Source organism: Saimiri boliviensis, chromosome 4 (genome assembly GCF_048565385.1).
Source record: "Saimiri boliviensis isolate mSaiBol1 chromosome 4, mSaiBol1.pri, whole genome shotgun sequence".
NCBI classification, from domain to species: Eukaryota; Metazoa; Chordata; class Mammalia; order Primates; family Cebidae; genus Saimiri; species Saimiri boliviensis.
The window spans coordinates 78,988,974-79,013,496 of NC_133452.1; the positions used below are offsets into that span (position 1 = coordinate 78,988,974).

General features: G+C 40.8%; 1 protein-coding gene across 2 annotated transcripts in view; it reads left to right on the plus strand.

Moving 5' to 3' along the window:
* Positions 1 to 24,523, plus strand: part of MDN1 (midasin AAA ATPase 1) — a 183,287-nt gene that overhangs the window by 91,325 nt on the left and 67,439 nt on the right. For both annotated transcript variants that reach the window (XM_074397695.1, XM_074397696.1), the window contains exons 34-49: positions 1 to 219; positions 1,403 to 1,600; positions 2,341 to 2,549; positions 3,497 to 3,619; positions 6,582 to 6,779; positions 9,121 to 9,228; positions 9,903 to 10,091; positions 13,763 to 13,852; positions 13,957 to 14,220; positions 14,360 to 14,621; positions 17,426 to 17,585; positions 18,785 to 18,901; positions 20,120 to 20,328; positions 21,594 to 21,742; positions 22,102 to 22,313; positions 22,622 to 22,842. In XM_074397695.1, coding sequence (XP_074253796.1) covers positions 1 to 219; positions 1,403 to 1,600; positions 2,341 to 2,549; positions 3,497 to 3,619; positions 6,582 to 6,779; positions 9,121 to 9,228; positions 9,903 to 10,091; positions 13,763 to 13,852; positions 13,957 to 14,220; positions 14,360 to 14,621; positions 17,426 to 17,585; positions 18,785 to 18,901; positions 20,120 to 20,328; positions 21,594 to 21,742; positions 22,102 to 22,313; positions 22,622 to 22,842 — 2,928 coding nt within the window. The remainder of the gene's footprint in view (positions 220 to 1,402; positions 1,601 to 2,340; positions 2,550 to 3,496; positions 3,620 to 6,581; positions 6,780 to 9,120; positions 9,229 to 9,902; positions 10,092 to 13,762; positions 13,853 to 13,956; positions 14,221 to 14,359; positions 14,622 to 17,425; positions 17,586 to 18,784; positions 18,902 to 20,119; positions 20,329 to 21,593; positions 21,743 to 22,101; positions 22,314 to 22,621; positions 22,843 to 24,523) is intronic.

The window sequence follows — 24,523 nt, forward strand, 5'->3', positions numbered from 1 at the left end:
GGTCTGACATAGCTGAAGTGATGCTGGATTTCATTGACTGGCTGACCCACCAAGAGTTTGGCCGAAAGTGTGTGGTCAGTATCAGAGATATCCTGTCCTGGGTCAACTTCATGAACAAAATGGGGGAGGAAGCTGCTTCGAAAAGGCCTGAGAGCATCTCCACTGTGACATCTTTTGTCCATGCTGCATGCCTGGTGTACATAGATGGAATAGGTTCAGGTATGTTGTCTGGTAGCTGGTGGGGACAAGTGCTCGGGTAGAGGGGCATAGAAGAAGGAGGCCCAGGCCCCTGACCTGTCTGTTTTATAGAATCAGTTAGCTGAACATTTCCAAAACTCAGAATAGCTTTCCTTTTCTTTGTACTCTTTGAAAGGTGATTGGCACACAAGATATGCTACAACTTCTCAAAGCTTATAAACCAAGGTACTTAACAAATTTGAAGTGGTGATTATGAGTAAAGACTGCTGAAAATGTCTGCACTGGCTACTTCTTTTTTTAAAAAAATTACTAAGTTCTGGAATGCATGTACAGGTTGTGCAGGTTTGTTACATAGATAGACTTGTGCCGTGGTGGTTTGGTGCACCCATCAACCCATCATGGAGGTTTTAAGCCTTGCATGCATTAGGTATTTTGTCCTAATGCTCTTCCTGCCCTTGCCCTCCATCCCTCAACAGGCCCCAGGGTATGATGGTCCCCTCCTTGTGTCTATGCATTCTCATTGTTCAACTCCCACTTATGAATGAGAACATGCAGTGTTTGGTTTTCTGTTTCTGTTTTAGTTTGCTGAGAATGACGGTTTCCAGCTTCATCCATGTCCCTGCAAAGGACATGAACTCATTCTTTTTTATGGCTGCAGCTTCATCCATGTCCCTGCAAAGGACATGAACTCATTCTTTTTTATGGCTGCAGGGTATATGTGCCACATTTTCTTTATCCAGTATATCATTGATACACATTTGGGTTGGTTCCAGGTCTTTGCTACTGTGAATAGAAGCACTGGCTAATTTTTAACATGAATAGTCATTTTTTGATAATGGGCCTGAATATTTTGTTTTAAGTTTATTTTAATGTCATAAAAATCAGTATGATTTGGTTTTTCCGTCATGAAGATTTGAAATATAAATCAACATAGTTACTAGTGCCATATTAGGTACTCTTCTAGGCTTATCATTGAGTGACTAGAGTACTTTACTGAATGAGCTGCTGCTTAATTGATGATCCGTAGATTGGGGGTGGGTAGGTGTCAGACTTCTTTTGTAGGACCGCTTACGCTAGAAATCACATTTAGACTGCAGTTTTGCCGAGGCCTATTTTTTCAGGAACCTATACTAGAGCTCCTGCTGAATGGTGGTGAAGCTTGGTGTTGTGCTGTTGCATCATGGACTGATCCTTTGTCTTTTAGGGGTAACTTCGTCTGGGTTTGGTACAGCCCTCTTGGCACGAAAAGAATGTCTGAAATTTCTAATCAAGAGGCTTGCCAAGATAGTACGACTTACAGAATATCAGAAAAATGAATTAAAGATTTATGACAGAATGAAGGCCAAAGAATTTACTGGGATAGATAACCTTTGGGGAATTCATCCATTTTTTATACCAAGGGGTAAGAATGATTTTTTACAAAATGAATTTTCCTTTTCTGTAGATCATAGATACTTGGCTTTTATTGTGGCTTAGTTTTAATGTGTAATAGTCATATTTTTGTACTAAGTGAGTTAGATTCTGACTTGAGACTTAACATAATTGTGTAAATGGTTGAAAATACGTAACTGGCATATAAAAATCGGGAAACAGAGACTTCAGTCTATAAATAGATTGTCTTATACATTGCTTATCTTTTTATTAGTTGGTTCCGACAATAGGAACTTTCCTTCAGTAAAGCTCTAAACTCTACCAATATTGACAATAAACTTTTAAGTGGCTTGTAAAGACCAATTTAGCCCATAATGTATCTTAACTATAGAACTCTACTATAGCTTATACTTGGTTTTAAGGAAAGTAACTATGAAGGTAAATTGTCCAAGTACATACAGTGATTCAAGGTATGGGTTGTGAAAGGAGAGGTGTGTATTCACAATTAGACTTATGTCCATGTGTGTGTATAGGAGATGGAGAGATCTGTAATGGGCACAGTTGAAGAAAACATGCTATTGGCTATTCCTATAAAGCATTTTATAGATCTAAAGGTGGAGCAATATTGAAATAGGGATTGAACATTTTCACCACAAATGGTACCTCAGTAACTGATAGGCCACGTGGTCACTGCTAAAAATCTTGAGTTGATGTTTACATATGATTCGGTGATATCCCGCTTATACATGGCTTTCCTTTTCTCTACTTAAGGACCTGTCCTACACAGGAATAATATTGCAGACTATGCACTCAGTGCAGGGACCACTGCTATGAATGCACAGAGGCTCCTAAGAGCAACAAAACTGAAGAAACCCATTCTCCTGGAGGGTTCCCCTGGTGTTGGCAAGACAAGTTTGGTGGGAGCATTAGCAAAGGCTTCAGGAAATACCCTTGTTAGGATCAACTTGTCAGAGCAAACGGTAAGTTCTGTCATCCGGCAGCTGATGGAGATAGCTATAGATAGTAATGTCTGTGTCAATTTATAATTCTTTATTCAGAAAGGGTTATATTGTCAGTATCCTCAAATTTTTCTTTCTTTTTTTTTTTTTGGAGACAGTCTCATTCTGTTGCCCAGGCTGGAGTGCAGTGGCATGATGCTCCTGCCTCAGTCCTGAGTCACTAGGATTACAGATGTTTGTCACCACGCCTGGCTGATTTTTGTATTTTTAGTAGAGACTGGGTTTCATCATGTTGGCCAGGCTGGTCTCAAACTCCTTATGTCAAATGATCCAGGCCTTGGCCTCCCCAAAAGTGTTGGGATTACAGATGTAAGTCATGGTGCCTTGCCTATATCCTCAAATATTTCATATCATAATAAGGACCACATCAGTATGACCTTCCACACTAAATCTTCTTTGGATTTGTTAATTGCTGACACCTAAAATATTAAATCTCTGCATGCTTTATTCGAATTCTCTTTTGAGAGAGAATTATCTGTCTACTTTGGTATTTATTGTACTATAACCTCACTTAATTTTTTGCTTAAATTTTTAAAAAAAGAAATAAAATTACTTTCAACAATCAAAGGAAAATAGGGTACAGATGACAAATTGAATCAGCATCCTTTGGAATGGGGTTTTGTTGTTTTTGTAAGCCCGTCAGTTGAATTCCAAGTTCAGCCAATGTTCAGAACTATTAATCTAGAGCACCAGCTCAAATTGATTGATACATGAGCATGTTGAGAAAGTTCTTGGTATATGTTTGGGCTCCTAGTAAATAGGGCTGGGATTGGTTAGTTCATCCTGGGTATAGGAAGGAAGAGTAGTGGTGCCAGCCCCAAGTATTTGTCATTTCAGATTTAGGGTGTTAGAATCCAGTTGATTTTTTCAGTAATACTGGCTTTTCTCCATTTCTTCCCCTTTCAAAGGACATCACAGACCTGTTTGGAGCAGATCTACCTGTTGAAGGTGGCAAGGGAGGAGAGTTTGCCTGGCGTGATGGCCCCTTACTGGCAGCTTTAAAGGCAGGCCATTGGGTGGTGTTGGATGAGGTGAGGGGTCTGTTTGTTGTGCCCAAGATGGATCGTGAGGAGCAGTCATACTTTTCACAGCTCCAGAGCATTTCTCAGTGGATCATCCCACTGATGACTTTTCTCTAATGAAAAGATCCTCTGTAGTTTCCTTTAAGAATAAGGAATATCACTGGGTGGAATGACTACACATACAGAAGCCCCAGTACATAATAAAACCTACGAATTCTTCCACCGTTTAAAGTTATCTTTCAGAGGAAAACTGCATCGTCACTGGTTTAATCTCTGGCAGGCTTGCTGTTTCTGCATTTATTTCAGAGGCATTTTACAAAGAGTGTCAACCACTTCATGTTTTATTAGTGCACCAGAAAGACTGAGGAAAGACATACAAAATGACCTACCAAAATGACAAAATGATCAGTTATAAGTGCATGTTGGGTAAATTATTCATCAGAAGGAAGAGCAGAGCATAAAGCGTGCTAAATACTGAATCTCTGACAGCTAGTGATATGGAGCTGGGTCAGTTTAGGGTGTACAGTATTCAGGAAAAGGCTAGAAATATTTGTGGAGCGAAAATGATTTGAGTGATGTGTCACAGGTGAGACTTTGGACACAGGCTGCAGCAGGTTCCCCAGGTTCAGACTCCTGGGTCCAAGCATCAGAGAGGGTGCTGTGGGGCTCCTGTTGCTGAGCTTTCTGCCTATTATTCTTGGGATAACAAGGAGAGGGAATTTTTTTTTTCCTTTTTTCAGATTTTTGTTTTGTTTTGTTTTGTTTTTTGTTTAGCAGAATGTCTGATAGAATATATATTAGCCAGGAAAAGAGAAAGCCTAGTTTTAAAGCTGAAGGCTACTGACCATACTTAGCATTTAGTGGAATTGCATTCAGGGACTGTAAGACATTCTAGATTTACAAACACACCTAAGAGTGGCTTTCTGTTTGGGAATATACAGAGGTGTTTGTGCTTGATAGTGCTTATGTAAACATGACACTTGAAATTCTTTTTTTTTTTTTTTTTTTTTTTTTGAGACGGAGTTTCGTTCTTGTTACCCAGGCTGGAGTGCAATGGCGCGATCTCGGCTCACCGCAACCTCCGCCTCCTGGGTTCAAGCAATTCTCCTGCCTCAGCCTCCTGAGTAGCTGGGATTACAGGCACGCACCACCATGCCCAGCTAATTTTTTGTAGTTTTAGTAGAGACGGGGTTTCACCGTGTTGACCAGGATGGTCTCGATCTCTCGACCTCGTGATCCACCCGCCTCGGCCTCTCAAAGTGCTGGGATTACAGGTTTGAGCCACCGCGCCCGGCCGACACTTGAAATTCTAATGTAATATGCTCTGATTTTTACCTATTTGTATTTTATTGATTTGTATTTTCCCAATCTCCTTTTTTTTCTATGTTACCAACAAACCACACATGCCTCCCATCCCTGAGCTCTGGACTACTACTCATCTGAAGACCTCCATTTAGGTCTTTTCATTTCTGGCACAAGATCCCCTTGTAATTGTTCTTGTTTACAAAGTTGGTGGAAATTAGCTGTATTGACTCACTTTATGTTGTTTATATCCTGACTTTGAAACGCGTTGGAGATTTTATTCAGTGTTTGAAATGGGAAAGTGATTAAAAAGTTAGCAAATCTTATCTATTCTCTACAATTAGTGTTACATGTCTTTTTCTTTACTTTTTTTTTTCTTTTTTTTGAGACGGAGTTTCGCTCTTGTTACCCAGGCTGGAGTGCTAATTTTTTGTATTTGTAGTAGAGACGAGGTTTCACTATGTTGACCAGGATGGCCTTGATCTCTTGACCTCATGATCCACATGCCTCGGCCTCCCAAAGTGCTGGGATTACAGGTGTGAGCCACAGCACCCGGCTTTACTTTTCTTTTTTATTTTTTAAGGCAGAGTCTTGGTCTGTCACCCAGGCTGGAGTGCAGTGGTGCATTCTTGGCTCAATGTAACTTTCTCCTCCCTGGTGAATCTCCTGCCTCAGCCATCTGAGTGTCTGGGATTACAGGTGTGTGTCACCACACCTAAGTTTTGTATTTTTATTAGAGATAACGTTTTGTCATGTTGGCCCAGCTGGTCTTGAACTCTTGGCCTCAAGTGATCCACCTGCCTCAGCCTTCCAAAGTGTTGGGATTTACAGGTGTTAGCCACCACGCCTGGCCAATTAGTGTTATATATCTTAAAAACTCAGATTGTGAAAATGAAATATCTGTGTCTTCGCAAAAATTTTTTAAGTTATTACTTACAGAGCAGGTTAATATAGGTGCATATAATAGATACAGTTTAACTTTTAAGAAGATTTTTAACTTTAAATTTTAATTTGAGCATTTATTTAGTTTGAAGATTATTAACATGTGTATATATAACATATACATATGTGTATATATGTATATACACATATTTAACATGTACATATGTGTATATACACATATGTATATGTTATATAAAATACCAGCCAAAATCTCTTTAACATACATGTGAAATAAAGAATAATAGAATTGGACCAGGTACGGTGGCTCGTGCCCATAATTCTAACATTGAGAGGCTAAAGTTAGAGAATTACTTGAGCCCAGGACTTGGGACCTTCCAGGACAACATAGCAACACCTTGGCTCTACCAAAAAAAAAAAAATAACGGAGTGTGGTGATGCATGCCTGTGGTCACAGCTGTGCGGCAGGCTGTGATGGGAGGATCTCTTGAGCCCTGGAGATGGAGGTTGCAGTGAGCCATGATCATGCCACTGTACTCCAGCCTGGGTGACAGAATGAAGCCCTAGCTCAGAAACAAAACAGAAGAATAATAGAATGAATACAAACAACTCATAACTCAGCCTAAAATACAGAAGGTTATCAATATTGTTTGAAATTCCACCTTCTGAAGATAACACTGCATTTCTTTGCTACATATTATCCCCCTGCTTTTTGTTGCAGTTGTACAGCATATTTGAGACAAATATATGTACTTTCTTTTTTAAATAGCTCAACCTGGCTTCTCAGTCTGTGTTGGAAGGACTCAATGCTTGTTTTGACCACCGAGGAGAAATCTATGTGCCTGAGTTAGGAATGAGCTTTCAAGTTCAGCATGAGAAGACGAAGATTTTTGGGTGTCAAAATCCCTTTAGACAAGGAGGTGGGAGGAAAGGCTTGCCTAGGTCTTTCCTTAACAGATTCACTCAGGTAAGATTTGCTGTTGCCACAGATACCAACGATAGACTATGAGGGGATAAGACTACTATCACGAAGCCTTTAAGGATGTTCACTATGAGAATTAGCTTAACAATACTCTTTCTTGTCCTTATGAGATCAATAGTAATGTGACTGATTCCCAATATTGCTTCTGTCCAACTTTTGGCCCAGAACACTAGATGTGTTAACAGTTGGAAGAAAGTTCCCCAGCCTCTTTAGGATTCTATTACTGTGCACTCTGGGATGAAGTCCAATCTCGGACCTTTTCAGTTGTCCCTCTGATCTATTGAAACATAAAAGAAAAATTTTCAATGAAAAATAATGCATTTTAACTAAAGAAAAGTAAGAAGAAACAGGAACCTGCCATGGAGAATAAGAATCCATTATTCCCCAGTCAGTCACTATTAACACTTTGGTTTCTTTTTTTTTTTTTTTTTGAGACGGAGTTTCACTCTTGTTACCCAGGCTGGAGTGCAATGGCGCGATCTCGGCTCACCGCAACCTCCGCCTCCTGGGTTCAGGCAATTCTCCTGCCTCAGCCTCCTGAGTAGCTGGGATTACAGGCACGCGCCACCATACCCAACTGATATTTTTTGTATTTTTAGTAGAGACGGGGTTTCACCATGTTGACCAGGTTGGTCTCGATCTCTCGACCTTGTGATCCACCTGCCTCGGCCTCCCAAAGTGCTGGGATTACAGGCTTGAGCCACCGCGCCCGGCGCACAACACTTTGGTTTCTTATACCTTTATTCTTACTTGCAGAGGGGTACATGTGTTTGTGTATGCTTACTTGTTTTAACGACAGGTTTTCAGAGTTTGGCCAATGTAGAGGTTTGGAAATGCCTCTAAATTTCTTTAGTGTCATTGCCCCTTATGATTAAGAATTTGCTGAGTATCTTTTAACAGGGTTTTATTGGCTGGGCACGGTGGCTCATGCCTGTAATCCCACCACTTTGGGAGACTGAGGCAGGCAGATCACCTGAGGTCAGGAGTCCGAGACCAGCCTGGTCAACATGGTGAAAACCTGTCTCTACTAAAAATACAAAAACTAGCTGGGCATGCTGGTGGACAGTTGTTATCCCAGCTACTCAGGAGGCTGAGGCATGAGAATTGCTTGAACCTGGGAGGAGGAGGTTGCAGTGAGCTGAGGTTGCACCACCGCACTCCAACCTGGGCAACGGAGCGAAATTCTGTCTCAAAAAAAAAGACCAAAAAAACAAAAAGAATGTTGTATTAAGAAAATTTTCAGGCCGGGTGCAGTGGCTTGTGCCTGTAATCCCAGCACTTTGTGAGGCCAAGGTGGGTGGATCATAAGGTCAGGAGTTCAAGACCAGCCTGGCTGAAATGATGAAACCCCCATCTCTATTAAAAATATGAAAATTAGCCGGGCATGGTGGTGGGCACCTGTAATCCCAGCTACTCAGGAGGCCGATGCAGAGAATTGTTTGAACCCAGGAGGCAGAGGTTGCAGTGAGTTGATACTGTGCCACTGCACCCCAGCCTGGGTGACAGGACGAGACTTCATCTCCAAAAAAAAAAAAAATTCAAACATATGGAAAAGTTGAATGAATTTTATTGTGAATACTCATATCTACCACCCAATTTTAAAAGCATTTTACATTATATATAAGAAATTTTTAATAACGTTTTTATTAAAACACATGATCTGCCCACCTGAGCCTCCCAGAGTGCTGGGATTACACGCTTGAGCCTCTGTGCCTGGCCTGATAACAGTTTTTAAAACATAAATTGCATGTATCTTTTTTTTTCTTTTCTTTCTTTCTTTCTTTCTTTTTTTTTTTTTAAGATGGAGTCTCACTCTGTTGCCCAGGCTGGAGTGCAGTGGCTTGATTTTGGCTCACTACAGCTTCCCCCTCCTGGGTTCAAGTGATTTTCCTGTCTCAGCCTCCCAAGTAGCTGGGATTATATTATAGGTATGCGCCACCACCCCCTAATTTTTGTATTTTTAGGAGAGACGGGGTTTCACTATGTTGGCCAGGATGGTCTTGATCTCTTGACCTCTTGTTTCACCCACCTCAGCCTTCCAAAGTGCTGGGTTTACAGGTGTGAGCCACTGCACCTAACCTTTTTTTTCCTTTAGTTCACTAGAATAGACCTTGAAAACAGAACCTCTACTGTGCTGTATTAAGATTTGATGATTCTTTATCCTCAAAATGCAGAAAAAGAAATTTCTGTAACTGAAAATCAAATATATTTCTCATGTATTGTTACTTGGTGTTAAAGATTTTACATGATAAGACATAGTAGTCATTTCTAGTGTTTGGTAAAGAGGAACAAAGGTGTTTCTTCATGTTATTTTTGGATTTTCTAGGTCTTTGTTGATCCCCTTACAGTAATTGACATGGAGTTCATTGCCAGTACTTTGTTTCCAGCCATTGAGAAAAATATTGTTAAGAAAATGGTTGCCTTCAATAACCAAGTAAGTACCTACATGTATTGGTTCTTTTTTTTTTTTTTTTTGAGACGGAGTTTCGCTCTTGTTACCCAGGCTGGAGTGCAATGGCGCGATCTCGGCTCACCACAACCTCCGCCTCCTGGGTTCAAGCAATTCTCCTGCCTCAGCCTCCTGAGTAGCTGGGATTACAGGCACGCTCCATCATGCCCAGCTAATTTTTTGTATTTTTAGTAGAGACGGGGTTTCACCATGTTGACCAGGATGGTCTCGATCTCTCGACCTTGTGATCCACCCGCCTCGGCCTCCCAAAGTGCTGGGATTACAGGCTTGAGCCACCGCGCCCAGCCGTATTGGTTCTTTTTCTTGCTGTATTTGAAACCAGCATTTTTTCAACATAGGGTTCTACCAAATTATCAGGATCTCTAACTAAAAACAATTACTTTGAATTCTACGGGTTTCTAGTGGAAGGCACACTACATATTGGAGGCTTCCAGTAATTTATTTCTGTGCTGTGGCTACCAGTGTTACTGCTTAGAGAGTATGCCTGGCATTTGGAAGTCTTGAGGAATAGGCATCTGAATCAAGCCTGTTAATTCTTGTTTCAGATTATATATATTTTTGTGGTACATTCCTAGTACTTAATGAACTGCCTAGTAGCAAGCAGGGTATGTTTCCCAATCAGGATGTTTTCTTTCTAGATTGATCATGAAGTGACTGTTGAGAAGAAATGGGGGCAAAAAGGAGGACCCTGGGAATTCAACCTCCGGGACCTTTTCCGCTGGTGTCAGTTGATGCTGGTTGACCAGTCCCCTGGGTGTTATGATCCTGGTCAGCATGTGTTTTTGGTCTATGGTGAAAGAATGAGAACCGAGGGAGACAAAAAAAAGGTGAGTTTCACATTTGCTGTTTGTATTTCTTTCCATCCGAAAGCTGATTTCCTGTGGGTGAGAAAGGATATACTCACACTAATACCAAACTTTTTCTTTTTCTTTTTTTTTTTTTTTTTGAGACGGAGTTCTGCTCTTGTTTCCCAGGCTGGAGTGCAGTGGTACAATCTCAGCTCACTGCAACCTCTACCTCTTAGGTTCAACTGATTCTCCTGCCTCAGCCTCCCAAGTAGCTGGGATTGCAGGCATGAGCCACCAGGCCCAGCTAATTTTTTATATTTAGTAGAAACAGGGTTTCACCATGTTGGTCAGGCTTGTCTCAAACTCCTGACCTCAGGTGATCCATCCACCTCAGCTTCCCAAAGTGCTGGGATTACAGGCGTGAACCACCACGCCCAGCTAGCAAGCCTATTAAAGCTGCTTCAAAATTTAAAAGTTAAAAGAACAGACTAAATGTTTTCCTATCTTGGGGTCCCCTAACATAGAGTAACTTGCTTTAGAGGACATAATTTGCTGATCTATTCAAATCCCTATGATCACAAATGTTAAAGCAACATTACCCTCCAGTAATAAAGAATTAAGTCTTCATCATCTTTATGGGCACCAAGGTGAGAAGCAGGAGGAGGCAGACAGGTGATAATCAGTAGAGAAGGAAGGTTTTGTTTTGTTTTGTTTTTAAATAAATGTCAAATTATAAAGTGTTTTATCTAGAAAGTATAATCATGGAAAGTGAGAATATTCTGTGTTTAAGTGAAAATAAAAAGACCTGTTTCTAAGTAAAACTGGAATTCCCACTGTAAGGAATTGTAGTAATGTGTGCATTTTAGTTTGTGGTATTTAAAATCCTGTCTTGCTGAATGCTCACATTAGCTGTAGGCAGGAGGTGCTGTCATGGCCTCTTATAGGTGAAGATCCAAGGCTTAAAGACATGGAGTGCCTCAGGTAACAGCGCCAGCTTTCCAGTTGAGGCCCTCTCCAGTTTGTCTGCTGTTTCCTTCTATTAAACTTCACTGTTTGAAAATAAATGAATACATATATAGATGCATGTACTCGAAGCAGTAACTGTCCTTGTTGAAATGTGAAGATGTGGCTGGCCCATAACACACGTGACTTTGACACCCCTTTTATTCTGCTGCCCATTCTGTGTTTTGTTTTTGTTTTTGTTGTGTTTTGAGGCTGAGTCTCACCTGGTTGCCTAGGCTAGAATGCAGTGGCACAATGCTGGCTCACTGTAGCCTTGACCTCCTAGGCTCAAGGGATCTTCCTACCCCAGCCCACTGATAAGCTGGGACTATAGGCACATGCCACCAGGGCCTGGCTAATTTGTTTTTACTTTTAACAAAGATTTGGTCTTGTCATGTTGTTCAGGCTGGTCTTGTACTCCTGGGCTCAAGTGTTCTTTCTGCCTCAGCCTCCCAAAGTGCTGAGTTTACAAGTGTGAGCTATTGTGCCCAGCCACCCAGATCTTCTGTAGTGTGGCATTCAGAATCTGATCACACACTAACTCATTTATCATATGCAAGTAGCTTTCAGTCATTCGGTTAGAAGAAAGTCTTAGTGGTTTTTAACAGCTTTAGTGATATATAATTCACATAATCAGCTAGTATTTTAATTTCCTCATTCACATACTATAGTATATTAATTATGGCCAAGATACATGCCAGTTGTTGAATGATTGATTAGTCAGGTGCTGGCTCATTGTGGTATGTGGAAGGTTTCCATCACTCCTCCGATTCAGGGTTATTGTAATAGGCCAGATAGGCATTTTCTGGTAGGGGAGACAAGATCAAGAAAAATAATGTTATAGAATGATGAAGTCTGTAAAAGCTAGAAGAGTCCAGTTAAATTGAATTTTGACTGTGTATGTGTGTGGGGCGGGGGCGGGGACTGAGTCTTGCCCTGTCACCAGGCTAGAGTGCACTGGTGTGATCTTGGCTCACTGCAACTTCTGACTTCCCTGGTTCAAGTGATTATTCTGCCTCAGCCTCCTGAGTAGCTGAGATTACAGGCACGTACCACCACACCCAGCTAATTTTTGTATTTTTAGTAGAGATGGTGTTTCACCATGTTAGGATAGTTTCCTGACGTTGTGATCCACCCACCTCAGCTTCCCAAAGGGCTGGAATTACAGGCATGAGCCACTGCGTCCAGCCAAAGTTTGATTTTTATAGAGCTAAACCAAAAAGCTAGATTGGAAAAATGCTTGTAATTTGTTGTTGTTGTTTTTTTTTTTTCCAAACGGAGTCTCCCTCTGTTGCCCAGGCTGTAGTGCAGTGCCTCAGTCTTGCTCACTGCAACCCTCCTGGGTTCAAGCAATTCTCCTGCCTCGACCTCCCAAGTAGCAATGTTTGTAATTTTAACCCTCTGGTAAAACATTAGGGATTGAGATTATATGGGTTAGTATGGAACATGAGGACATGTATCACCTAAACTCAGAGGTAGGTGACAGGAATGCTTTCCTGTGCTGCTTTTAGTTTCACTCCAGTGTTTGATACTGATTATCATTTTATGTATATTATTTTTATTTTCTGACTTCGGTGCAGTATTCAATTATTATATGAGTATTGCTGCTTTTTAGAAATACAATTTGGTATGCTTTTTTTCTTGACTCTTAATTTTCCCTCCTGTTATGGGCTAAATTAATGTTTTTTATATACCTGTATCCCCTCCACCATTACTCTTAGATTTTTTAAAGAGATCCAAAATCAGAGAGTTAACAGAACATTTTCTAATACTATTACTGCTGACAAAAGGATTAACAAAGTAAATAATTGATCAGAGGAATAAATTTGGTTTTCATATCCACATAAGTATTTGGAGGGTTAACATGTTTTTGGAGGCAGACGGGCTTAGATTTAAAATCAGTCACCAACCATGGGCAAATTCAGTAAATCTTGTGAGTTTTATTTATATAAAATGGAAATGATGACCATTTTACATGGGTATAAGGAATGGAAATAATTGCCCAAAGTACTTAATACAGTGTTTGGTTCATAGCAGATGGTGAATAAATGGTCATTACTGTTCTGTCCTCTTTTTAGGTAGTATTGATGAAAGCAAACAAGTCTTTTGTGTCTCTAGATTTCAATACTACAGAGTCCATGGCTTCAATTTAATTTATGGTGCATTCTCACTGAAATCTCAGATAGTTTGAGATAATGACTGCTATGTTCTCAATCTCAAATTTACTTTCATTCCAAAGAATTAAATAAATGCAGTCAATTTTTTTTGGTGGGGGCAGAGTTTCGCTCTTGTTACCCAGGCTGGAGTGCAATGGCGCGATCTCGGCTCACCGCAACCTCCGCCTCCTGGGTTCAGGCAATTCTCCTGCCTCAGCCTCCTGAGTAGCTGGGATTATAGGCATGTGCCACCATGCCCAGCTCATTTTTTGGATTTTTAGTAGAAACGGGGTTTCACCATGTTGACCAGGATGGTCTCGATCTCTTGACCTCGTGATCCACCCGCCTCGGCCTCCCAAAGTGCTGGGATTACAGGCTTGAGCCACCGTGCCCGGCAATTTTTTTTTATAAGAAAAATTTCAAAAGGATAAGGAAATTGTGACCAGCCTTCTTAGAATAGTGACTCTTATCACTGTGCTTGTTTTCTAGAAAGTTTGCCTAAGAATTAGGTGGAGTGATTTGTGTTTTTATAACATTATCTTCTTCCTTTAGGTCATTGCTGTATTCAAGGATGTGTTCGGTTCAAATTCCAACCCATACATGGGAACCAGACTATTTCGTATCACTCCCTATGATGTTCAGGTAGGGAGTCTAGGATAATCCTCTATCCTTTGACATTTTTTAATGGTTTCTTCTGCTCCCACTACCAGGCACACTTATGAAATCTCATTGGCATGTCTTTGCAGTTGGGCTACTCGGTCCTTTCCCGTGGCAGCTGTGTTCCTCACCCGTCCCGCCATCCTCTGTTGTTCCTGCACCAGTCATTCCAGTCCCTGGAGTCAATCATGAAGTGTGTGCAGATGAGCTGGATGGTCATCCTGGTCGGCCCAGCCTCTGTGGGCAAGACCAGCCTGGTCCAGCTTCTGGCACATCTTACTGGCCACACATTAAAGATCATGGCTATGAACAGTGCAATGGATACTACTGAGCTGCTTGGTGGATTTGAGCAGGTAACCAGTCTGCCTTTATATTTTTGGTCAAAGCATAATAAACCATGTGGTCTGACTGAGGGTCTTCTGTATTGGTAGTGAGTACAGAAAACAGTATTCTCTGACCCTATGATGAGTTCATGTCCTCTGGAAATTGCAGGTTGATCTTACACGACCTTGGAGGCAGCTGCTGGAGAAGGTGGAGGGTGCTGTAAGGGCACTGTTGAGGGATAGCCTCCTTATCAGTGCTGACGATGCAGAAGTTGTGCTGCGAGCCTGGAGTCACTTCCTTCTGACTTATAAGCCTAAGTGTCTTGGAGAAGGCAGTAAAACTATCACGATGGAGATTGTCAACAAACTGGAAGCAGTGTTATTGCTTATGCAGCGACTCAACAATAAAATCAATTCATACTCCAAGGCAGGTATGTATATTTGGATCTCTGTATCAGGCACTTACCATTGCCTATATTGTGTCCATTTACACGTAATAGATTTACAAATATAATGCTCACATTTTGTATTAATTTAATGATTACTAACAATCAGAACTTGTGGCTAAGTTTGGCCTGCAAAGTAAAATGAAGCTGAGATAAAGTATTCAGAATAGTTGATCCTAAAAAATCAAATAGGAAAAAAATTGGTTACCATGCTTTATGGTTTATTTCGTGTGTAATCACCTATAATGATAAAACAGCATGTAAAACTTTAATTATTCTTGGCTATGTTTTTTTTTTACTCAGTAGTTTCTCAGGAAATTGAGCATTTTAAACTGAAGAATAGGAGTCCGAATTCATAGGATGTGTTTATTCATTTATGTGGAGATGGAAGAAATGCATCATTCTGTATGCCATCCAATTAACATGGAAACTTCTCTCATTCTGTGGTGCCACTTTCTGAGTGGTGGTGAGCGTGCCCTTTGGGAGGATTCACCCTGAAGGCCCATAGGTTGGGTCTGTCACTATGCTTGTCATTCTTTATTTCCAAAGCCTGCTTCTAAGTGATTATAAAATGTTGATTCCTTATGGCTGAAGAAATCAGACATCCCACTTCTATCCCAGCAAACATTTTATCTTTGGCTGTGGACCACTCATTTACTTTTTTCATTGTTGACTTGATCCATCATTTCTCACTTTAAGCCTGCCATTTGAACTTAAAATCCTTTACTCATTCACTCAAGTTAATTATAAAAGATATCCAATGGAGCCATGCATCATATATTTTTTAATGGATATTGTAAAACTCATTGAATTATGAGTGTCTGTTGCAAACACTATACTGAATATATGTATTTTTAATCACCATGACAACACTGCATTGTAGGAAGGATTATATACATCTAATAGATGAGGAAATAAATGTTCATAGAGATGAAATTACTTGCCTGCAGTCTTACAGTTAGCAAGTGGTTGGACTAGGATGTTTTTTCGGCGGGGAGGGGAGTTGGGGGTGTTTCTGGGGGAGACTCCAGAAACAAGGGGCTAAGTTTTGAATCCAAGCCCCCTCCAAAGCCGTTAATCTAGTGAGTGTGTAAGTCTTTCATAAGTCAGTTAGAAATTAAATATTAGGGTAAGTTCTCACAGCTTATTCCCAATACTACTATTTATTTAGGATTGGCTATTTCATTTTGAGTAATTTCTTAGGGTTATTAATAGAGTGAAAGGACTAAAGCAATTTGTCTGCTATTTTACATTTGGCTAAAACTTTTTAACTGTATCTTTTGATGTTTCTCTGAACTTGTATGACTTTTAAAACATAGTTCTCATATGTTCATACTTTTTCTGAGATAGTCTCACTCTTGCCCAGGCTAGGGTGCAGCAGTGTGATCACAGCTCACTATAGCCTTGACCCCCTGGGCTCAAGCAGTCCTCCCACTTCAGTCAGCCTCCTGAGTAGCTGGGACCACAGGCATGTGCCACTTTGCCTGGCTAATTTTAAAATTTTTTTTAGAGGTGGGTTCTTGCTACGTTCTCTAGGCTGATCTTGAATACCTAGGCTCAAGTGATCCCCTGCTTTGACGTTCCAAAGTGTTGGGATTACAGGCGTGAGCCACTGTACCCAGCTGCTTTTAAGCTTTTTAAGATCAGATCTAGAATATACTTTGCTGTAGGGCTGGATTAGCCTCACTATTGAAGCATGACCTGGGTAGCATCTTTACTCAAAGTCCTTGTAGCTAGTGAGTTCTCTTCAATGTGTCTGGTGGGAACTAGAATGATACTCAGCACAGTTTGAACTCTGGGAATTATTCAGCTTGCATTTCCCAATTGTCTGTCCTTTCTTTGGCAGTTTTTGCTCATCCATGTAGAGCTTCACCCTTTATATGCACATGCAGATTCTGAGACCCTTGCTGAGATTTTTAAAGTAGTTTCTCTGAGTAATTCCCTCCACTTAAGTACTCTGTTCTTCATTCAAGTTGCCTTAGCTGCCCTGAACTCTACTCTGTCTGTTCAACTCCATGAACTCCCTGATGTGTTTGGGTTCCCCCTCCCTGCTTTGCAATCCAGAAATTGATTCCAGGAAGAAAACCAGGGCAATTATGGGGCTTCACCTAATTTTTTTTCTTTCCCTCAGATATTACAGTCTTGTGCTGCCTGTTGTCCAGTACTAAAGTATATGTTTCACATATTTTGCCCAGTTTTCTAGTCATTAATTAACAATGGTAGATTAAGTCTAAACCTTGTTACTACCTCATCTTTAGAAGTACAAATGCAGTATATATTACCTTGTACATGAAAAATGGTCATAAAACAATTTCCAACCAAAAAGATCTATTGAAAAATTTCTAGGGAAGGTATATATAAACTACAAAGCACTTAGCAAGTAATTACCAGTTATTATAATCATATGATATGCACATTATAAAGGAAGCCCAGTTTGTACTGTGTGAAGTTACAACACCTTCATTTAGTATAAATGCACTGATAGGTGGGAAACATTATCCTCCTCCTGCCATTTGACAAACCGTAATACAGAAAAATCATTTGCCACTTCTGTTACCCTAGAGTCAGCCCTGAGTAGCTGTTAATTCAGAGAGCCGTTAACAAGTATTTTCTTTCTTAAACTTAACTTTCCTATCTGTTTAAACAGAAGCAAAACATTCTTCTGTTTATTCTATTATGAAATCTTAAAAATAAACTGGGCTGGAAGTATCAAGCTTCCTTTTCATAAACTTAATTCTTGGTTTGAAGTTAAGTGCTGTGGATGGTGATTCTTCCCTGTGACATTTCAGAGTTTGCCAAACTTGTTGAAGAGTTCCGAAGCTTTGGTGTGAAGCTTACGCAGTCAGCCAGCGGCTGTAGCCATGGCACATTCGAATGGGTTGACAGCATGTTGGTTCAGGCCCTGAAGTCCGGAGACTGGCTTCTGATGGATAATGTTAACTTCTGCAAGTAAGAACCTTATGCCTCATTGCGAATGGTCCAGCTTGAAATCTAAGTGTGCTTGTCAAAGTAGAGACCCAGATAGAAGTGCTGGTATTTTGAAGCTACTTTTCTTAATGAATTACATAGGCATCCTCAACCGTATTCTGTAAACTTCTCTCTGTGGTGAACAGTGGTAGTTTATCATTAGACAACTATAAGATTTCAGCCCTGTATGTTAATTTTGAGCCGAACCAAAGACTAACAGAATTGGATTACTTATCCCGGCAACCTCCTTTGAGTTAGGCCTTCTAATATCAGAAGTCTTCCCCGTTTTTGTTAGGGTTTCTTCGGTGTAATTTTTTCTAATGCAGGGTCTGATACAAGGCAGGCATTTAGCAAATGGGCATCAGTGATACAGCGATTCAACCGTGTATCATTTTTGATCTTACAGTAAGGTAAAGGACAAGTGTGAAACTACTGTACATACGTAGTTACCATAATAGAAGCTATTCCAAGTTACATGATGGCTGTTTTTCGTGGAGCATTTATCTAACTGTTACAAATTGAAATCCAGTCACCTTAAATGGATTTGATAATGTTGAGGGATGACGGGCAGGAAAGGAAAAAGTGAAAAGGTTATAGTGCAGGGAACTTAATTAGCATTTTTAAAAATTTTATTCAAAAATATCTTGTGTATTTACTGTGTATAAGGCCCTGGGCTATGTTCCTTGGGGAGTGAGAAGGGAAATGAATGGGGAATATACTTTGGAAAGAGATCACTATTGTATCTGGGTAAGTGATTGTGCCAAAAGGAAATGTGGGTCAAAGCATTTGGAGGCCAGGTGCAGTGGCTCACGCATGTAATCCCAGCACTTTGGGAGGCCAAGGTGGGCGGATCATGAGGTCAGGAGTTTGAGACCAGCCTGGCCAACATAGTGAAACCCTGTCTCTACTAAAAAGACAAAAAATTAGCCGCTCATGGTGACAGGCACATATAATCCCAGTTACTCAGGAGGCTGAGGCAGGAAAATGGCTTGAACCCAAGAGGCAGAGGTTGCAGTGAGCAGAGATTGCACCACTGCATATCAGCCTGGGTGACAGTGCGAGACTCTGTCTCCAAAAAAAAAAAAAAAAAAAAAAAAAAAAGCTTGGGTCCTGGGTATGGAAGGAAAGAAGAGTCAATGCAGCATGTCGGCCTATTCACCATTTGAATTCTGTCTGTGCAGCCCATCAGTATTGGATCGTTTGAATGCTTTGCTTGAACCTGGAGGTGTCCTCACTGTTAGTGAGAGAGGAATGATAGATGGATCCACTCCCACGATAATACCAAATCCCAATTTCAGGTATTTATGTCTCTTACATTTCTGCCTCAAAATCTGACAGCCTCAGTAGCAGAGGTGGACATTTGTTAAGACTTCCTTACATATTATTTGTAAACTGAGTCATGGGCAAGTTCACCATTTATTAACACTTAACAAATACTTACTGAGGCTCTACTGTTTACCAGGCACTGCTGGACTCTGGGAACAAAGCATAAACAAGAGGTACGAGGTCTTGACCTTGCACTGGTGATGAAGGTTGAAAGCAGGGATACCAGTCAGATTCCTTTTGCAGTTGTTTAGGCAGGACATCACAGTGGCCTCGATGAAGGTGGTCAGATGGGTTGACTTGCTGATGGACATACGGATTGAGAAAATTAGAATCAAGATGATGTCTCTGTTTTTGGCTTGAGTAACTGGATAAATGGGGTTGTCATTCATTGAGAAAGGGAAGACTGGTAAAGGAGCAGGTTTAATGCGGGGAGGACCTACAGAGCATCAGCTGTTCACTTTCAGACATGAATGAGAGAGGTGTCAGATAACTACACGGAGATGTTGATGGACATTCAGTATATGAAATCGATTGTTTCTGGAGACCACACTTGCTTCTGTTCTGCTATCCGTAGACGAGTTAGAATAATGAATTAGTACTGCCTACCTTGAGGAGTATCTGAAGGTTAGATTTTTAAAGTTCTCAGCACTAAAGGTACACTGGATATATCATACACAGTTCCTTAGGAAAGTAGGCTTAGAGAAAATATTTTGCTATATTGATGCATGTTAGAAGTAAAAGATCCTGCAGGGGGCGGTGGCTCAAGCCTGTAACCCCAGAACTTTGTGAGGCTGAAACAGGCAGATTGCCTGAGCTGAGGAGTTGACAACCAGCCTGGGCAACACAGTGAAACCCTGTCTCTACTGAAATACAAAAAGTTAACCAGGCGTGGCAGTGTGTGCCTGTAGTCCCAGCTACTTGTGAGCACAGCTGAGGCAAGAGAATTGTGTGAACTTGGGAGGCAAAGTGGCAAAGGTTGCAGTGAGCCAAGATCATGCCATTGCGATCCAGCCTGGGCAACAAAGTGAGACTCCGTCTCAAAAAAAAAGAAAAAGAAGTAAAAGATCCTTGGTGTGAATTCTCTGACAATGAGCTGCATAAAAGTTGCCCTCACTGGCTCATGCTGAGCTACACCTTTGGTTGCACTGGGATTTAAAATAATTATTTTCTTTGAATTGTTGTTTTTCTAGACTTTTTCTCTCAATGGATCCTGTTCATGGAGATATATCCCGAGCTATGAGGAATCGTGGACTGGAAATCTACATTTCAGGAGAAGGGGATGCGAGCACCCCAGACAACCTGGATTTGAAAGTTCTGCTACACAGCCTTGGATTGGTGGGGAACGGTGTATGTGACATCCTCTTGGCTCTACACACAGAGACCCGGAGCGCTGTTGTAGGTGAGGTGCTTGACTTTTGGGCCATTGCACAGTTTTAGTCTTGAAGAAATTTATGTTATTCCATTGGACTATTAGTCAAAGATTTCTTACATTTAGTGTATACAGATAGAAATTATCAGGAAAGCTTGTTAAAATGTGAATTTCCTGATAATTTCTCTCTATATACACTAAATCTAAGACCCTAAGAATTGGCCAGGCTTGGTGGCTCACACCTGTAATCCCAGCACTTTGGGAGGCCTATGCGGGCGGATCACGAGGTCAAGAGATTGAAACCATCCTGGCCAACATGATGAAACCCTGTCTCTACTAAAAATACAAAAATTAGCTGGATATGGTGGCGTACGCCTGTAGTCCCAGCTCCTTGGGAAGCTGAGGCAGGAGAATTGCTTGAATCTGGGAGGTAGAGGTTGCATTGAGCCTAGATTGTGCCACTGTACTCTAGCCTGGTAATAGAGCAAGACTCCATCTCAAAAAAAAAAAAAAAAAAAAAAACCAACCCCAAGAGATTGGGTTCAGCAGGTAACAGGTCAGGGCGAGGCACAGGAATCAGTATCTGAAAGATGCTTTCTGTGCCATTCTGATGCATGTAAGCAGAGGCTAACCCCTGAGTAATTCTGCTTTAGGCACTGAGGTTTATGAAGTTTGCCCCCATCATTTCTCCCAGTTATTAACAGCCTCTCCAAGTTGGAATAAAGAGGAAACTTTGATTGTTTAAAGCAGACAGGTGTGACTTTTTCTAAATCTTCAATTATACAAAAAGGAGCAAGATAATAAATGAAGTATTGCTTGTTGGTAACTACTCTGTTAGGTCCCATGCAGATTGCTTATTTAGTCGTTACATTAGTTCTGCTAGGCATATGCTTTCATTTTCCAGATAAGACTAAGAGAGTTTGGTTATTTATCAGTTAAGAATAATGGCTGGAGTTTGCAAATAGGTTTGTAGGATTTCAAATCCCATGGTCTTTTATGAGGTTACACTCAACTTGTCACCTTCAGTGTGTGTCAGCATTAGATTAAGGGTATACATGACCAGGCTTTATCACATCTGTAAATGAGTCCCCCATAGTAAACTGCAGTTAGCCAGAAAGGTTCCTACAGGTCCATTGTGCCTTTGGGGGACGCTAGAGTCTATTTAGAAGGTTTTCTAAAATAAGTATCTGGGTGGGGCTAAGTGGAAGGAGGTTTGATGGGAGGGTAGAATTTATCCATTTTCATTGGAGATTTTAAAGACTATTGTTTATAGATGGCAATTTTTTTTTTAATAGGTTCTCCAACATCTTCTGTATCAACTCTAATCCAGACAGCCATACTAATTGTCCAGTACCTGCAGCGAGGGCTGAGTTTAGACAGAGCCTTTTCTGAAGCATGCTGGGAAGTATATGTCTGTTCCCAGCATTCACCAGCAAACCGGAAGGTACTATGAAGTATTTCAGAAAGTTTCTGAGTTGCGATACCCTACGTTATTGAGTACAAGGAAATTATTTTTAAAGATGGCACCCCAGTGGCCTCAAAGAGTTGACCACTGCAGTTTGCTCTAATAGAGATCTGGTATCCAGGTACTTTGTTGGAAAATAGCTTGAATGTAAAATAATCCTTTTTGAAACTTATCTGTCATCAGCAAACGTAGAATTTAACTTGTGTTTTTCATTGAAGAATTTATTAAGAGTTGTTGTGAGGTGGTCACATGAACTCTTAATACTTTATTTGCTGTTTCTTTTGGGGAGTATCACTTTTATGTTGGTACCACTGTGCTGTGTTTTCATCTCCTAACAGCTTGTACAGGTTTTACTGGAGAAACATGTTTCTTCTCTTCGAGCACATGAAACCTGGGGAGACTCCATTCTTGCCATGGGACTGTGGCCAGATTCTGTGCCCTCAGCTCTCTTTGCTACTGAAGATTCTCACCTGTCTACAGTCCGAAGTGATGGACAGATCTTAGCATATTGTCTCAACAGGATGAGCATGAAAACCAGCAGCTGGGCAAGGTCGGTGGAGCCTTCAGCTTTTGTCTTTGGTTTCTTGGCTGATTTTTGCTCTTGCTGGAAATGGTCAGGACACAATATATTTAAGTGGAGCATTCTGTGGCCATTTATTATGCAGTGGTCATAGTTTTGTTCTTTGTGATATTGCTCCCTATTTGTTATTGATTAGGTACGTTTAGATTGTCTCTCTGTGGGGGACTCATCTTTCCTCCTTATCGTTCATCCATTTGTGAAAGGATTTTCTCAGTTATTTGGAATGTGAAATAAAAGGTTATTCTAGTACTGAGTTTGTTCATTCAAATGAATTTCAGGAGTCAGCCTCTTACCTTGCAAGACTTAGAGAAAATTATGCAGTCCTCCAACCCTGAGAACCTGAAATTCAATGCAGTTGAAGTAGATACTTACTGGATCGATGAACCAGATGTTTTGGCCATGGCTGTTAAATTGCTCATAGAAAGAGCAACGAATCAGGATTGGATGCTCAGAGTTAAATGGCTTTATCATTTAGCCAAGAATATACCACAGGGGCTTGGTGAGTAGAACAACTTAATTTGTCCAGTGATGTGATTTATATACACTTATGCTATTTAAGTGCCTCAGGAGCTGTGTTAATGTGTGACCACACCGTTAAAATTACAGTTGGGTGGTATCCTAGGTAATTTGTGATCTAGCGTTGCTGTTTAGGAGCAAGTCTGCATGTGGATGTGTCACAAGATAAACTTTTGTTTCCATGATATCCTTAGCATTTCAGGACATATTCACCTTTCTAACACATTCAAAAGGAGAGCATACTATGTTATTTTAGTTTTCAGTTTTTAACGTCTGCTTTTTGTGCTGTACTACTGTTGCAGAATCATTCTATCTGGGAAATGTATTAATTTTGATAAATTCATTCCCTCTAAAAGTATGTAAGATTCTAATCTTATTTTAGTTCCAGTGCTATATTTTGTCATACTTAGAATTGTCCCTTGGTATCTGTGGGGGATTGATACGAGGTCTCTCCCTCCCCCACCAACGCGGGAACACCAACATACATGGATGCTAAGGCCCCTTATGTGAAATGGGATAGTATTTTCATACACCTTACACACATCCCCTGTATGCATTAAATCATCTCTGGATTACTTATAATACCTAATACAATGTAAATGCTATGTAAATAGTTGTTGCAGGCCTGGTGTGGTGGCTCACACTTGTAATCCCAGAACTTTGAGAGGCCGAGGTGGTTGGATCACCTGAAGTCAGGCGTTCAAGACCAGCCTGACCAACGTGGAGAAACCCCGTCTCTACTAAAAATACAAAATTAGCTGGGCATCTTGGTGCATGCCTGTAATCCCAGCTACTGGGGAGGCTGAGGCAGGAAAATCGCTTGAACCCAGGAGGTGGAGGTTGCAGTGAGCCGAGACTGCACCACTGTACTACAGCCTGGGCAACAAGAGTGAAACTCCTTTCCAAAAAAAAAAAAAAGTTGTTGTAGTATGTTGTTGAAAAATTGATATTATTGTTGTAGTACTTTTATTTTTTTTAATTTTTTAAATTTTTTTTTTTTTTTTTTTTTTTAGGCGGAGTTTCGCTCTTGTTACCCAGGCTGGAGTGCAATGGCGCGATCTCGGCTCACCGCAACCTCCGCCTCCTGGGTTCAGGCAATTCTCCTGCCTCAGCCTCCTGAGTAGCTGGGATTACAGGCACGCACCACCATGCCCAGCTAATTTTTGTATTTTTGGTAGAGACGGGGTTTCACCATGTTGACCAGGATGGTCTTGATCTGTCGACCACGTGATCCACCCGCCTCGGCCTCCCAAAGTGCTGGGATTACAAGCTTGAGCCACCGCGCCCGGCCTAATTTTTTAAATTTTTGATCTGCAGTTGGTTGAATTCCACAGATGTGGAACCCTCAGATATGGAGGGCCACCTGTACTCTTTCTGTAGTTCTTTCGTTTTAAGAGAGGACAAAGCAATCACAACATTGCTTGAAGTGTAAAGCACAGAATATGGAGTTTGTTGGTGGAGATTAAGTAATTGTGTTTACATGAACCTTTCTACTCCGTGAGAATTTGTCAGTAAGCCAGTGGATATTTATATTATTTTGTGAAATGTGGTCATCTACCTAAACATGTGTAGAGAGAATTATAAATATTTTATCTGCGTTGTCCTTTATGATAGCCACTAGCCAGCCACAGAGAGCTACTAAAATATAAATATAAATTAGATTT